The sequence below is a fragment of the Lepisma saccharinum genome, chromosome 2, assembly GCF_977018435.1.
Source record: "Lepisma saccharinum chromosome 2, izLepSacc3.1, whole genome shotgun sequence".
NCBI classification, from domain to species: domain Eukaryota; kingdom Metazoa; phylum Arthropoda; class Insecta; order Zygentoma; family Lepismatidae; genus Lepisma; species Lepisma saccharinum.
This window is the reverse complement of record NC_139230.1, coordinates 44,936,598-44,954,379: the sequence shown is the minus strand read 5'-3', so window position 1 is coordinate 44,954,379 and position 17,782 is coordinate 44,936,598. Positions and strand designations below refer to the sequence as shown.

Below are 17,782 nucleotides of genomic sequence, written 5' to 3'. Positions count from 1 at the left end.
AAACTTATGCACTTCCACGTATGTTAGGGTACATTAGGTTAGGCACCAAACCATCTGAAAATTGTTCCTTGTACATATGTGCCAACAGCATATAAGGATACTCGTAACAGTAAACAAGTCTCATTTGGCCAGTTATGGTAGTTAAAATACAAAATCACATATATAAATACATGTTTCTTTAAAGATTTGTATTTACGTCTTATGTACATAGTACCATCAGGTATGTAGTTGCTTGCAAAGTTATTATTGTAGAAGTATCCCATTTGTACAAAACACACCAACATGCTGCTATTGTTCATTGTACATGCATATGGGTCATTCCACGTCCAGGTCATAGTTTTGGATTTGGATGAAATTTGGCATGAAGGTTCAATCCTGTCTGGAAGGTTTGTATTCCAAATGTTAGGTTCCTCTGAGGAGTTCTAAAGTTACAGCCTGTGGAAGAAGGTGGCATGCAACAGAAAATGTGACCCAAATCTGAGAAATGAGCCTCAGAGGAAACTTCAGGACTCAATAACTTTGGAACTATTAATCCAGGCTAGTGATGTTTACACACCAAACAAACTTCCAACAAAGGAATATGTGTATTGCATCAAAATACCCTCAGCTTGTTTGTGTTAGCAAATAAAATACCCCAAAATATGCCTCAAAAAGCCTTACGTGTCAAAAAATTCATAGTATTTTGTGTGCCTGCTGCTACAACTGTAATCCAATCAGGAAGGTGGCATTAATTCTTCTAGTAAACCTGATGTGGGCTCAGTATGCACACATCACGTTCCCACCATACACAGGGTGAACAGAAACTATAGGGACAAACTTCAGAAGGTGGTTCCTGACAGGTAAAGGAACAAAAAAGTTCATATCAACATATGTCCGGAAATGGATGGTGAGTCTGCAATTAAATGCGTGTGTGTCTAAAGAACCGTAAATAAGATTCTTTCATTTTAGTGATTCCTTGCAAGGTTTTTGAGGTTGTAACAAAAAAGTGGTCATCTGTTCCAATACATGTTTTTAAAGTTTAAATGACGGGACGTTACAAATGTCACATTTGGTTTCTTCGACTTTTAGAGCATAGTGCGACTCAGGCAATGTTCAGAGATACGTATTTTCACTGCTACACAAAGAGCCTGGATGCATCGTATTAGTAATTAGTAAGGTTCAATTTACTTCTGGATATATTTGGGGGGGATGGGTGCAATTTACCCCCCCCCCCCCCTCAAAATACTGCTCTTACATTGGAAATTATATTTTTTTCTCTGAAAGTATCAGAAGCAAATGCACAATTCTTGAAACACATATCCTGCAATATGCAGGTTCCGTTTTAAACCATCATATTAAAGCGTTGCCTATGTGCGGACCTCATGAAATTAAAAGTTTGTAAAAATATAGTTTTATTGAACTTTCGTCTTCTTCCATCTTATAAATGAAAATTAAGTGTATTCGACCATAACAGTATAGTCTAGTGTGTATTGAAGAAAACGAGACATAATTTTTTATCTCTAGGATTCATAGTTTCAGAGATCACAGTTTTGGAATTTGGAGGTTCCCTTTAAGAAAGCAAGGCTATTACATTAGATAGTTTTCTAAGCAAGTATCATCATCATTGCTATAAGAATGAAATACATATTCGGCAATACGTAGGTACTATTTTGAACTGTCATGTCCTGGCGTTGCCTATGTGGGGGCCCTACAAAATTAAAATTTTGTAAAAGAAAATAACATTTTTTTAAATTTCATTGTAGTCTTCTTCTATTGGGTGAGTGAAAATTGTTTTTTCTTTTATTTTTTCAATAATGAGCATGTAGCACAGACTGTACTGAAAGAAACTAGCTATAATTTGTAACTCTAGCATTTGTCGTTACGGAGATATAAATCTATATTTCAAACCTTGTACAATTTTAAACTTCCCGCTGAATACGAGATCGGTGTTTAAGGGACTACCTTTACTGTACAGTAGTGCCTTGCAATAACAAGTTAAAATGTTGATACACATTTGAGGAAGGTATGTTTATGTAGCGTATGCAACTTGGCTTGGATATCACTTGTCCCTTATGTGCTACACCATTTCAAAAATCTGCCATATTCTGGTGGTTTTTCATGCATATTCAGCCACATATAATATGGATTGGGTGATATATATGGCAGCAACATGATGTGTGCATACTGAGCCCACATCAGGTTTACTAGAAAAATTAATGTCACCTTGCTGGGTGGATTACAGTTGTAACAGCAGGCACACAAAATATGAATTTTTTGACACGTAAGGCTTATTGAGGCATATTTTGGGGGTATTTTATTTGCTAACAAAAAAGCTGAGGTAATTTTGATGCAATACGCATATTCCTTGGTTGTAGGGTTGTTTGGTGTGTAAACATCACTAGGCTGTGATCAATAGTTCCAAAGTTATAGAGTCCTGAAGTTAGCTCTGAGGCTCATTTCTCAGATTTGGGTCACATATTCTGTTGAATGCCACCTAATTGCACAGGCTATAACTTTAGAACTATTCCTTGGAGGAACCTAACATTTGGAATATAAGCCTTCCAGACATGATTGAACTATTCTGCCAAATTTTATTCAAATCCAAAACTATGGCCTGGATTTTTTCTGAAATTTGTCGATTTGACATGTAATGGCCCATATGAATGGTAAGGGTGCTGCTAAAAATTATACCTGCATTCTCTTTTGCCAGTTATTATTCGGCAACAACATGTTAATTGGTTATTTGCAATGTTATATTCACATTCACAGCAAAGGAAGGGACTCGTAATAATATTATACATGTTTTAATTTTAAGATTACATATTAGGATTGTAGAAAAGCAAGTTATACATGGTGTATAATTGTACATTTCATGTATTGTGTTGTTTTTTTGGAAGAATTTTGTTGTAGAAAGCACACCTTTATTTATTTGGGAGAAAATTTCAATATAATTTTGCAAGCATCAAATGCATGACTTTAACCTGGAACTGTAGTTTTTATTTATATATCTGTACCAGCATGAGCTCAAATCCTAATTAAGGAAATTACAGTGAAACTGCTAATACATAACATTTTCAGAATACGCACATACACACGTTTATATTTATAAATGTTGCTTTATTTATTGCCATTCCTGGAATAATTATAACAATTCCACCTTCTTGCTGTCATTATGATAATGACAAACATGCAACAAACTCTTGCAATTTACAACAGCTGATTTAGACTTCGCCATGTCAACTGCACAGTGTACTTAGTTTCCATGTTTATGTGGCACTTAATGCATTAGGTGGAGCCCTGACTGCCACTTATGTTACACGAGACTTTAACTGCCAGTTAACATTAAGTGGCAATTGAACAACTGCAAAATGGTGTTAAGACGTTAAGCAGAGATTGTACAACTGGCCCTAAGTGACTTAAGAAAGATATGCACAATGATTACAGTATAACTACATGTCTTATGGTTCACACACTGCAATTTTAGGCAGAAATAGTAATAAAACTATTAAAAATCACTTCAGTTCACACTTATATCTTATGTATCGAAAGTACTTACCTTGTGTCATCATCAACATCTTTACATATAATCAGAAACTTCACTAAATCCTTGCAGAAACCATCGAAGTTCGAGGTAAGATTCTGAGCACATTTTAAGATTCCATATGTTTCCTCACTAAGAGTAGTGCAAAACCACCACTCTTTGCCATCATCATCTGGAATAGTGAGAATCAGCTCCAACTGAAAAGAAAAATTAACCAACTGTAACACAAACCATCTTATATTGAATAAACCCTAGAACACTAGTGTGTTCCCATTTTACATTGTAACTAGCGCTATGTAAGTTTTACGTACATGAAGAAATTGATTTTCAACAGAACCTCTACATCATGAAAACAAAATGACGATTCTCTTTTAACATAATTTAATTTTTTCTCTATATTGGGGTTTTATTTTATTCTTCAATTTAAAATGTATAGACATGGTTTTATTAAAAATAGAATATTTTAAAAGAAGGTCTTGATTGACAAGCCTGTACGTGCATTAAGAATGAAGGCAGAAAGTTAAAACAAACAATAATAATATTTATAACACTGTAAATAAGGAACGAATGTAATTTCAAAATCTTACAGGAAATAGTGCATGCTTCAAAACTTTTCTTTTTTTTTCAAAATCTAACTATCAAAATAGAATTTTCAAATGTCAAAATTACATGAGAGATTCTTCTAGTTTTACTAGAGCTACGTAAAATTGACATACGGTGCACAACATAAAAAAATCAAGATGATCAGTGCTTGCACCCTAGTGCTAAACACTAGACCATGGAGTACAGTTGTAGTAGGAAGTGTTTTAGAATACTGGAATCAATTGTTCAGTTTGAATCTTGGAGAAAGTAATCATCACAAAGTAATAGTGGCTTATGTACAACCAGCTACTTGCAGAGAGCATTATTGGTTTCCATTTGCCTCAAACACTATCCGTGCTTTCCACGATCCACCAGCTTGCATCAGGCTGGTGAACCAAAAATGACATCAAATTCGGTGAAATCTGTAAAGCTTCATACGGAGACAAATCGAGACTAGTTTCGGAATGTTCATGCATATTTGCATTTATTAGAAAAAATGTCTAAACCACAGAATATATTTCATGAATATTATATATTTTCACTTAGTGACATCTCATTTTGCATGGGCACTACAATTTAAGTGGCATTCTTTGTAAAAAAAAAAAAAAAAAATTGAATTCCAAATATCCAACATGTTGCAGTTTCGTATAAAGGCCACACATCCAGCAAATTTTTAGTACATTCTGGAGTACCTCAAGGGTCTAACATAGGACCTCTTCTCTTTCTTCTATTAATCAATGACTCACCAGAACATTTGATTAATACTAGGAAACTTATTTGCAGACTCGAAATTCTTTCAAAGAATAAAAAATATTGAAGACTGTTTGTCTGCAACAAGTCATAAATAGGTTGAGTGTGTGGTGCTTGTGCAACGGTCTTTCTCTGAATGCAGCAAAATGCTATTCCGTTACTTATTCTAAACAAAGAACGGTCTTAAATTTTCAATATAAACTTAATATTACCAATCTAAAAAAATCAAACGGCAAAGGACCTAGGAATGTATTTTGACTCTAAGCTAACCATATTACCAGGTGTGCCGGTTAATAATTTTTAATTTCGTCGCTGGATGGTGCTGGAAGCAAGGGTTGGTGCACAGTCTCAAGTGTTACGTCAGTGCGTTGCCAAGACAATACCTGTCAAAAAGCTGTGGATGTGCAACAGAGTGCGAGTGATAGTGATATTCGGTTTGTGTGGGAAACATGTTGACCTTCAAACCAAATAAGGAGCATGTGCGGCACGTCCTGCTTTTCTTGTTCAATCAAAAGAAAAATGTGAGTGAAAGCCATCGTATCCTTGTGGAAATGTACGGTGACAATGTCCTAACGCAAGACGCGTGTGTGCGTTGGATTTCGACGATTCAAAAGTGGTAATTTTGACTCGAAAGACAAAGATCGCCCGGGCCAGCCGAAAAAATTCCAAGTTGCCGAATTGCAAGCACTGTTGGACAAAGATGATACGCAAACGCAATAAACAACTGGCAGAGAAGTTGGTTGCCACACCATATCTGATGGTCTTCATGCCATGGGAAAGATACAGAAGGCAGGAAAATGGGTCCCACATCAAAACGGTGTGTGAAGTGTTGCTTTCTCGGCATGAAATAAAGTCTTTCTTGCAACGGATACTGACTGGGGACGAAAAATGGATCTACTTCGAGAACCCAAAATGCAAAAAGTCATGGGTTGACCTAGGACAACCTTCAATATAGACTGCAAAACCGAATCGCTTCGGAAGAAAGACAATGCTGTGCATTTGGTGGGATCAGGAGGCTGTGGTGTACCATGAGCTTCTGAAACCAGGTGAAACAGTGAATACTGTTCGCTACCGTCAACAACTCATCAATTTGAACCATGCATTGATCGAAAAGCACCCAGATTGTGCGACAAGACATGGAAAAGTGATTTTCCAGCATGACAACACCTCATCACACATACCATTTCTGCACTTGGCTGGGAATTCTTGCCCCACCAACCATACTCACCAGACTTAGCCCCTTCGGACTACCACTTGTTTTCATCAATGTCTCACTCACTTTCCCAGCAACACTTCAACAATTATGAAGATGTTGAACAATGGCTAGTTGACTGGATCACCTCAAAATGTGAACGATTTTTCTGGAAGAGCACCCACAATTTGACTGACAGATGGGCACAATGTATAGCTAGCGATGGTGCATACTTTGAATAAAGCATTTGTTACCTTTCTCCCCAGATACACTTGTTTTCTTTCGGATCAATTAAGAATTATTAACCAGCACACCTGGTAACAAAGTAATAAGCAACGCTTACAAACTTATTGGGTTCATTATTAGAATGGGCAGAGACTTTTGAGACACCCAAACACCAAGAGACCCAATCATCAAACCTTTTTTGTGAATAGAGCGCGAACAAACATTGTCAAGAAATCCCCTATCTGGAGAATGAGTGTTCTCTACAATGCCTTAGAAAAGCGTAACAAAAATATTGATGCCATATATACAATTTAAAAACAGCGTAATGAAAACAATATCAAATAATGGTCACTGAAGCATGTATTAAAACCTATATCTCTGAACTCTCTAACTGGGCGCCAGCCTGTTGAGTTCATTAATGTAAATAAATAAATATATACCATGATTGATTCAGAATTAAACAATCAGAACTAGTTCCTCTTATTTCTCATCCATCAAAAAAACATTCATTAGACAACCATATAGTGAAATAACACAATAACATGCCATTAGCATCAAACCAAACAATCAGTTATGTTTGAATTTGAATTTAAAATTTTGGGTGCGTCAGCACTTAAGCTATATTGCACCCGTCACATACGGGGCCAGCCCCTTACCATTACAAATAACAACTCTAATTTTTCGTAACTAAAATCTTAAAATCTTCTGACTTCTGTTAAAAGCTGAGGCTGTAAACGGGCACTCAGCACACACAAGGACAAAGAGCAGAACAACACACACAAAATTATACTGGCCATAATGCCAGTTGCCAGAGCCTCGTTCGTCTGCAAAATGGAGTCCAGGGTGTACTGCGTGGAAGTGAGGTTGACTTTTGGGCACCTACGCAGACCCAATCGGTTATGTTAATGAGGAAAATGCAATAATAATGTAAATGTCAAATTACAAAAACCATCAAAACTAACGCACCTAAATTAACATCAAATTAATATCTGTATGTCAACTGTCCTGCACCGTGGCCATGTAGTCCAAGATGCAAGCTTTGGACTACGGGAAGTGCCCAGGTTCCAAACTTCTGGGGGAAACAAAACTTTTCCTGAGATATTAGCCTGTGATAGGTTCCACCCACCTTCGTGAGGAAATTGGGAGCTATGAATGTGTAGCGTAACCCAATCATGGGAACCTACAACAATGACTGGGGGTTCATCATGCAGACTCCACCTCACCCAATAACTGGTTGGATGATCTCAAACTCCAGTAGGAGTGCAGCGAGCATTCGGTAGGTAGGCCTTGGCCTTTATGGGTTGTTGCATCACGAGTTATTATTATTTCAAATTCCTAACATCATAGAGCCTAACACTCTTAACCCAAGAATATCACATTGGTATCCACATGTAAAATTTCTAACAGCTAATGTCATCGAACCTCACTTAACCTATCAAAAATTACGGTAAGTTCAGATTGTTTTATGATTTTTTTGCAAATTCTCCTAGCAGGAAGACAAATTATCATAGAATTTTGGAAATCATTGGCGCACGAAAATTGAACCTTCCTTAAAGTAATTAGCACTGTTTGGATTTTGAAAAAAAGTTATTTATGATTAAAAAACAACTTAAAAATTACCTTATGCAAGCATGCACGCTTCCCACGGACTATGCATTTTCCTTTGAGAAGTGACTAAGTATTGTAGACTAGTGGGAATTAATATAGAACTAAATCAGAACCTTATTATATTGCATTTAGGGACTTCATTTTAATAAGAGAATCAAGGTCTGATTTTACAATACCAGACACTTTCCAAATTTCTTTCATATTTCACATACTCAAATAATTTAGGGCTCCTAATCACGAATCTGCAGTTAAAATTTGGTGCTCATGTGTGGAACTTGCAAAATAACATGTAGAAGGTTGCGATTTTAGAATAGTACCAAAAAAAGGCATAATTTCGTTAATAATTCTAATACTCACTAATTATGGACTCCTGGTAACGTTCTGCAGTTAAGATTTGGTGGTGACATGAAGAAATTTTAAATTAACCTGTAGAAGTTGTAAAATAATGTTGTAATTACCATGATGATTCTCGATACATAAACAACGATTGGAAACAATGTTTTCTCATATGAACAAGTGACGTTCGCAATTCGTTACGTTGTCTACAGCATTGCCACACTGTTGCGTGGTTGGAGTGCATTCAGCAGGAAAGCATGGCAGAACAGAAACATGTTAATGTGATACAGTTGTTTGTGAGGAAGATGGCATCTTTGAAGGGAGGTGATAATGTCCATTTTTTCATAAGTTTTGCTTTGAAAATAGCCATTTTTTTTAGTCAGTTTCGGTTGTTTAAATATTAAATATTAATAATACAGGGCATATGTTCATTTTTCGCATACTCACTAATTTAGGACACTTGATCACAAATCTGTGGTTAAAATTTGTGCTTCGAAACTGACATTTTTTGCTGGTGCCTGGTCGCAATTAGCCTTATACCCATGGAATGATACATGGGTAGCCCCACAAACCATGCACAGTAAGGTTAGGTTAGACAAAGAGTTAAAATTTGGGGTCGTCGTAATATCAGGAATATATATTTCGTTCTTTAAGTATTGGAAACGCAAAATCTTGCGATAAATAATGAGCAATCGTGCATTGTCAGTTCCACAAGTGAGTGCCAAATTTTAACTGCAGATTCATGATTAGGAGCCCTAAATTATTGAGTACGGATAGGTTAGGTTTGGTTGGGTTAGGCAAGCATAATAAAAAAAAAAGAGGAGTTTGAAACACTGACAGTGGGTTACGTCATCGACGTGCGAAGCATGATGTTCACGTAGCGAAAGCAATGGCAATTGTGCGTCGGCGAGTTATTTCTCTTGACAAAAACATGATTTCCCGGTTCAATAGATTCCACGATGAAAGAAAATACCTCGACGAACGTTGGAAAGCTTGCAGAAACTCATTTCCGCAAGTAGTTTCTTCTGTAAAAATGAAGTAATGTGTTCCCGATATACAGAACTGTTACCCATTACTGCACTATAATACATCTCCACGAGCTAACAATACAAATTGTTCACAAACATCTAGGGTACACTTAAACCTCCATACTGTGATGTGAAAGTAAAACTTTTGTATGATATAGGCTATGAACAATAAGCTTCATATGAATGATCTCTGTTGCTTTTAGCTCATGGAGATTATTATAGTGGAGTAATGAATGTTTGGTAAATTTCTTATTTCCGGAAAACGGCTGAAATTTGATACTTCATTTCTTTTCAATATCCGTACTAACGTATTCTGCATTGAGAAACATCGTTGAAGATGGCATTTCGCTTATTTCACCGAAATAACCTATATTTCCGACATATCGAGTAAGTTTTCTTGGTTGTTTCTTCCCTTCCGTAACACACGAAATGGCCGTCACAGTTTCACCACTGTAGTCTATATGCAATGTTTCCACCCCACCACACGTAGAAAGTGCAAGAAAAGCGAAATGGAGTGGTCCGCGATCGGCACAATTGCTCATTATGTGCCGGTGAAGAGGAATGTCTGCAATGTTAAATTCGTTATACTTACTAATTTTGGTCTCCTAATAGTGAATGTGCAGTTGAAGATTGGAACTCATTTGGGGCCAGGTGACTCCGGCCAATTTCTAACTTGCCTTTAACACTGACTCTATTGAGAAAACAGTGGTAGGGGGCAGTAGGTCAATTACCCCAGGGGCGGAGCACGGAATCTGTGGGAAATTTGAACTCAAAAATTATTTTAGTTTGAAATTTTTGGGTTAAAATTTCCCACCGATTCCGGGCTCCACCCCTGGGGTAATTGACCTACCGCCTCTGCTCCGACTACCTGCCCTTCTCTATAGAGTCCCTCTTAAAGGCATTTAAGAAATGTTAAATCACAAACAAACATTATACATCATCACGAAACATGCACAGCTAGGTTAGGTTAGGTGAAGTTAGGTTAGGCTAACATAGTTAAAATTGGTATTACATATTAAAAAGAAAAAATTAATCCATGTTACGATATCATATATTCTCTTTTCAAGTTACATAATGCATAGCCCCTGCACGCATAAAAAATGTGTGCACTCTACTGTCCAGCGCGAAGTTGGTCTTGAAGATATACTCGGATAAATAGCCAGAGAACAAGTATTTGCTCCGTCCAAAAGTTGGCATGGACTGACGAACATTACGCCAAACTCGTCCTATGTTTTGAGAGTGAACTGGAACGTAATCACCCTGCATTCTTGGCAAGTTTTCTTGATGAACACGTCCGCTTGCTGGTGTGTCGACAAACTCCACGCTATGGTTAACTCTTAGATGTCTGTAGCCTGCTCTCTATAAGTTTATGTATGCTCTTCAACAATCTGACATGATTGTTGTTCCGGGAAGTATGAATTGGCGTATTACATTTAGCAAAGTTTCTTCGTTTCGGTTTTCTACAGGAACCATGAAGAAGCATTTACTGTTACCCCTTTCTATTCCTCCAGAGACCCACTGTCCTTCAATTGGACATCCTCTTCTATTAACACATTTCTGTCTTGCCGAATTTAGCTTGATCAATTTCAACAATAACTCCATGTCCTCTGATTGGTCTTGAATTGCCTACAGTGGTTTGACCAGTCCACAAACGTTTGACTACAAATTTTAAGTTCAAATTTAATGAGAGTTAGCCTTGGGTTTGGCAGAAAAAGCCACAGTACACAAAATTGTACGATTTTCTCAACATTTGTGTAATTTGTCCTACAAAAGTTCCTAATCTTGCAGAACACCTAAAACAACACGGAACTCTTTTGCACCTCATTTTGCCACATCCTGCCACTTGCTTTCTACAAATAAATTTCCATGTACCTGTACATGAAATGTGCAGCTTACATGTGCTACCACATTTCAGACAGTCCTTTTCTTCTTTCACAATACCATGCTGTATTACGAAATCTACTACATCTTCAACACCTTTCATTTTTACCACGCATCCTCTCACTCGTTTATTTAGTCTTTTTTAACATTTGTACTTACCTATTCTGCATTCTGAAAGATTCTTTAAGGTGGCATTTTTCTTTTTTCATGAAAAAAATGCAATTTTTCACATTAACAGTAATTATTGTTCTTCCTTTCTTCGGTTCCGTAACACACAATATGGCGGGCATAACTTGAGTCGCGTCGTGGATCATCAATGGGTATGCAGTGTTTCCAACCTTCTTAACCAAAAAATGCCCCACACCCCAATCATGCATAGCCCCACAAACCATTCATGGTTAAGGTTAGGTTAGGCAAACATAGTTAAAATTTGTGGTCGTAATACTATCTGGAATGTATATTTAGCTTTTTCATCTTCTTGCTATAAAATGGCATGGTTGGAAACATTGACAGGGGGATAAGTCATTGAACGTATGGGACATCTGCTTCCCTTACAGGAAGCAAATACAAGCAACAGCAATCATGCGTCGGGGAGATATTTTTCTTCAAAAATACATCAATTCCCGGTCAAATAGATTCCACGATGGAAGAAAATACATCCACGAACTTTGAAAATGCTACAGAAACTCATTTCCGTAAGTAGTTTCTTGTGTAAAAATGAAGAAATCTGTTCGGCGGAGATGGAATATTTACCGAATTGGTTTTGTAGTGCTTTGGAAGAATGGCAAATGGACGTGAATGGAATTTCACATGTTACGTCATATTTGTGGTTTGTATTTTGGAGCTCTATTGGAAATAATGCTAGTATTTTTTTTTCCTGCATGCCATGGAGTTGGAAAAATACCACAAGGTGTACAGATATGGACTGGTGCTGCTAATGTGTCACGTGACATAAATATAAAGGGGTATTAAGTTCATAAATGATTTTGTTGTTAGGTTAGGCAGGTCAGGTTTAGAGCTATTAGCAATAAAATCACTTCTGTAAATGCTTCCCAACACCTGATCATGTATCTTCCGGTCTTCAGCAGTATCGGCTATTCTCACCACCTGGTGATAGTAGTAGTCCGTACCCACTTTTCATCTCCCATAATGGTAAGAATTTACAATATAGAGATATTCTGTAATTACTTTACTAGTTGTTATACTCACTAAATATGCAATCGTACTTACGTATATGCACATAATATTTGGGGGTAACATGTTTAAATTGCATATTGAGTTGTAGAACTTGTAAAATAATGTTGTTAATTATGGTGATGATTCCCCATAAACAAAAATTGCAACCATGTTTGATGATGTGAAGAAATGACGATCAATGCCCGTTCCGCTGTCTAGGGTGATTCTCTTTGGTTCACAGCATTGGTCGTGGAAGAATGGCAGAGAGGAATGAAAAGATTGATAATGTGCTACAGTTATAGAAGTGAAGTGTAAAAGAGGAGGGTCATGGTTTGGTTAACAAATTGATGGAATTTGGTGTTCTGCTGAAGGAGGGTATTTACATGTGTCCACGCAGGCACGCTTTAAAATTGTCAGCATGTGGAATGCAGATTTTAATTAGAGGTAAGTTTGAAAATGGTGATTCAGTTCCTTTGATTGAAAATATCTCTTCACCAGTTACATGATACAAAAGTGTAGAACCATGGATGTATAGGTCACGCACCATTGGAGAATAGCCCCATGCACCATTCACAGGAAGGTTAGGTTAGTTGCAGTTGGGTTAGGCAAACACAGTTACAATTTGGGATCGTAGAACCATGTATGCATAGATCACGCACCATTGGCGAACAGCCCCATGCACCATTTACAGGAAGGTTACGTTAAGTTAGGCAAACAGTTAAAATTTGGGGTTGTAGAACCATGCATGCATAGATCATGCACCATTGGCAAATAGCCCCACGCACCATTCACAGTAAAGTTAGGTTAGTTGCAGTTGGGTTAGGCAAACATAGTTAACCTTTGAGGTTGTAGTATATCAGGATTATGTATATTTCGTTGTGAAACGATAGAACTTGTGATAAATAATGAGCAATTCTACATTGTTGTTCGAGATCATGGACCCCCATATTTTCTGATTTCTAGACATGACCCCCAAATTTTAATTTCAGATTCGGGGTTGTGAGGCCTAAATTAGTGAGTGTGCAAAATATTAACAAAATTGGAGAATATCTATATTGTAAATTCGCTCTCCAATAACTTCTTACCAGTAAGTTTGGCAACACTGTCAATTAATATAATAAAGATAAAATACAATTTTATGGTATGATTCAGGTAACTAATTTGCTTGTGAAAACAGCCACACATGCTGTTCTCAGCACATGGTGAAAATAGCCCTACATGCTATTCTCACCACCTAGTGAAAATAGTTGCAGCCATAAAACAAAGACACATGGGTCAAAAAAAATTGTCGCAAAACTTGCATAATCGGAAATTGGGCCAAACCCAGAAGTTGTAGATGCTGCTGCCTGTACTTGTTTACTATCCTTCGGACACATTTATTTATTTTTACAGAAGAAACTACTTACCGTAATAAGTTCCTGTAGCATTGTCGAACATCAGGAAGGGGTTTTGTGTGATGTGGGAATGTTTCATAGCTGAAATTCATGTTGTTTGTTGAAAATTAATTCTCCGACGTACACCATCACGCGTCGTGACCGTATTATGACGAGTCGTGATTGTGTTTTGTTCATGTTCATTGGGTATCAAGTGTTTCGAACTGTCTGCGTTTGCAACGAGAGTTAGAAGGATGACGTGTCCTGCATGCATGGTGAAGTTTGTACCGGGTGTGAAGGATCCAGTGGATTTTCTAATTGAACACGGGGTTGTGAAGAAAGGAAACCATTGGCGCTAGCCCCACGAACCACTGGCGCGTGGATAGCTGTTGTGTTAGGTTAGGAAACATAGTTAAAATTTGGAGTCGTGTTAGTATCAGGATCTAGAAATTGGAAATACTTGCGAACCATTGGCCCATGGTTAGGTAAGTTCATCTCAGGGAAGCGAAAAGGCCTACCAGAAAGACGTACTGGTAATGTGAAAAATTGCAATTAATTTAATCAAAACAACGTTGATACACCTTCAGGAATGTTCTGCGAAGCAGATACGTAAGTACGAATGTCAAAAATTGACGAAACGAAAAAAATTAGAGGTGTCCGAAGGATAGTAAATTTTTACCATCTCTAGGAAATGCGAGCCGTGTCTGCAGGCTTACGCAGGTCTGATTTAGAGACCAAATATTTTACTTATTGGCTGTCTCGTGGCTCGAAACTAATTTCATGTTACATAAAACACCGAAACTATGAATAACAAAAGAAAAGTAAACTTAATTTTCGAGGGGGGTACATCGGTCACCGGTTCCATGAGGTATTTAAATGGAACTCGAAGTGTTTGACACCAAGCTTCAACGTCTTTCTGTACAAAGGCACTGACACATGCACTATTTCACAAACTTCCAAAGCACAAAAACATGAAGTTAAGTACACGTCTTATACTTACAGAGTCCGATTTGTTGACACTCAACTGGCAACGTTTCCACACTTGTGGCTCTGAATTCTTAATTAACATCTGAACATCGTCTGAAAACAACTTCTCGATACCCTCTTTGTCACCCATTTTGCAATTATACCTCAAAAAAATACAAACACTAAAGAATATCTGAGTAAACAATATTTCAACAGCAACTACGGTTACACAATCACATCATACTGCCGCCATGCAACAAGATCATGCGCACCACACCACAGATAACATTCCCCCTCTGTGCCGATTGCGCACAGATTAATAAGCTTCTTCTTCTTCTGCCGTTTTCTAGCCCACATCGCCTTTGCAATCTCCGGCCAAAGTTGCTATTAGTGTTGATATTATTCCTCTTCTGTGAAAACAAAATATTCTAAGCATTTGGAATTACCAAAGTCATTAACACTTCCATTCTCGCCTGTTACTCACTTGTCACTGTCTTCGGCACTAGCACTTTATATCACACTTCCTTGTTGTGGTCTCTTTGTTGATCAACAGGGTTTTGTTTACAGTAGGATGTTTTGTTTTCGGGTGAACCCGTGTAAGATCCACACGATGGATCCTATGGAAATAGGAAATGTTGTTCCTGTTCGTACAATACACTGATAAAGAGTAGTTATGCGTCTTTCGCTTAACGGACATTGAAAGAATATATGATTAATCGTTTGTATGGCCTCACCGTAACTGCAGAAAGGGATAGAAGATAAGTGAAGTCGAGTAAGGTGTTGGTTGTTTCGCACGTGACCTGTGCGAAGTCTTGTTGCGAGTGTAATGACTGCACGACAGGGACGTAGCTAGGTTGATCAGTTCGGGGGGGCCAAAAACTTAAGATTTTTTTTTCTATCAAACCATGAAAAACTTACAAACTATTAATATACCATATAGGCCTACATAAGTATATGTACAATATATATATATATATATATATATATATATATATATATATAATCTTGTTGGAAGAGAACATTATTTTCTCCTGTAGCCCCCAAAAATTTGAGGATATAGACTCGCGAAATCCACGGCCATTATTCGGGAATCTAAATGCAGAATGAAGTTATTAACTTAACGATATCTAGACAGTCTTTAAAATTCCATGTATTTTCTCTTATGTTAGATTTTTGAGACACCAAGAACAATGTCATTAGTCCTTACTCCTTAGATTTGTAAATTTGCTCGAAGAAAATTGAGAAGTAGAGAAAACTCTTTTCCGTGGGTTTAGATATAAAAGGGTGCTGGTATCAGGTGTACGTACAAGTATGACAACGGTGCGAAAATGAAATGTTTGTGTAATGAGTTCAAGATAGGCATCCCATCTATATTGCTTATACCAGAATCGAGTCCGGCGGCCTTTATTATATGGGACATGCACGAGTCTCTTGTGGCGTCGTACTGTTCACATTGGAGAATGATGACTATATATATGAAATGTTATGCACGCATCTAGTTTCTTAAAAGTAATCTTCTTAGCGCGTGCAAAACTGAATATATGATGGCAATAGAAAAAACAAAATTCCCGCGCGCTCAAATTATTGCGCTCTAGTCTTTCAAGGTTCGATCCCTGGTAGGAACTCCAAAATTTCTGTGATGGTCTAACATCGTGAGGACAATTGGGAAGCTACTTGAAATCAATATGTAAGCGAATTCCACTCTCAAAGCTAGATGGGACTCGATGTGATGGCCACGCGTCACCGAATGGAAAAACACTTCGGAGGCTTTGTCCTTCAAAATTAATTGTACTGAATAACTGTACTTTTCTTTAGAGGGCCTAAACATGCCTTTTTTTTGCGCAGTACAATGTTGTTTTCTTTCACCCTACTTTTATAGTTTTTAATTCAAATGATTCCACTCCCGAAGCATGAGCATGACACACTACGAAACCAGAGGTCCAAGGTTCGGACCTTGGACAGGTGTGTTTGCCTCATATCTCGCATCGCTATTCCTTCGGATCATCATTCAGTCTCATCGTCGCATTTAACACAAGAGGAAGAAAGCGGCGTAAAATAACGAAATAGAAATTATTGATTGACTTGGTTCATTTTTACTTCACTTTTCTGACACTTTTTGGCTAATCGTGAAGATGAGAATGAGTTAAGATTAACTTGATGAAAGGACCATCACAAAGAAGACACATTCTCAGGCCGGGATTCGAACACGGGACATTCAACACGGAGTTGTAAGCCCAAATAGAAATGTAAATTAGAAAATGCCGTCTTGAATTTTCAGGAACAGAGTTCACCAGCAAGGGCAAATGATTTTCGCTCCCACTAGGATAGGCAAATAACAGAAAATGCTTGATAAGTAATTTGGCTCTCCGTATTTCATGATATTATTATGTAAGCAACTATTATTCGCTATATACCTTTGGATAAATTTTATTTGTATGTCTAGTCAATTTTTCCGCCTAAGCAGCAGCCACAGCGTCTGCATTTGCGGGGGAGGGCAGGGTTGTTAAAGGTACAGGAATTTTAAATAAATCCAATTCCGGTCCAGGAGAGAAAATCAGCAAGCGTAAATGGGTTCTGGACCGTAATGAACCTTTTCATTTGTAAAGTTTTCAATTCGACCCAGAAATATTCTTTCCAGATGAATTTAATTTTGGTCCAGGAACCTTATTTCCTGAAGAATTTAAATACGGTCAACTAACATTTTTTTCCGGATCAGTTTAAATAGGGTCAAAAGTTCCGTACTGAAATTAAACAATTCGCAACTTGGTACGAATTTAGATTGTGCGAGAGAAAAGGTTCCGGTCCTATAATGCGATTAGAATGTATGCGTTCCCTAATCTTTAACAATCCTAGGGTTGTTAATGGTCCAGGTATTGTAAATAAATTCATTTCCCATCCGGGAGAGAAAATCAGGAAGTGTAAATGGGTTCTAGGCCTCAATTCGGTCCAGGAACCTTTTTTCCGTATGAATTTAAATACGGTGCAGGAACACTTTTTTTTCGGTAAAATTTAAATACGGTCTAGGAACCTTGTTTTGCGGCTGAATTTAAACACTGTCCAAGAACCTTTTTTCCATTTTTCCAGGATCAATTAAAATTCGGTGCAGGATTTTTTCCGGATCAATTTAAATGCGATCCAGTAACTT

The 17,782-nt window shown here is 37.5% G+C and overlaps 1 protein-coding gene across 1 annotated transcript in view; it reads right to left on the bottom strand.

Annotated features, from left to right (window-relative positions):
• LOC145981929 (uncharacterized) overlaps positions 1–14,788 on the bottom strand; it is a 93,693-nt gene extending 78,905 nt beyond the window's left edge. Inside the window, exons 1-2 of the mRNA XM_083115427.1 lie at positions 14,672–14,788; positions 3,536–3,717 (exon numbers count right to left, since the gene is read on the bottom strand). Coding sequence (XP_082971553.1) covers positions 3,536–3,717; positions 14,672–14,788 — 299 coding nt within the window. The remainder of the gene's footprint in view (positions 1–3,535; positions 3,718–14,671) is intronic.
• Between the last annotated feature and the right edge of the window lie 2,994 nt (positions 14,789–17,782).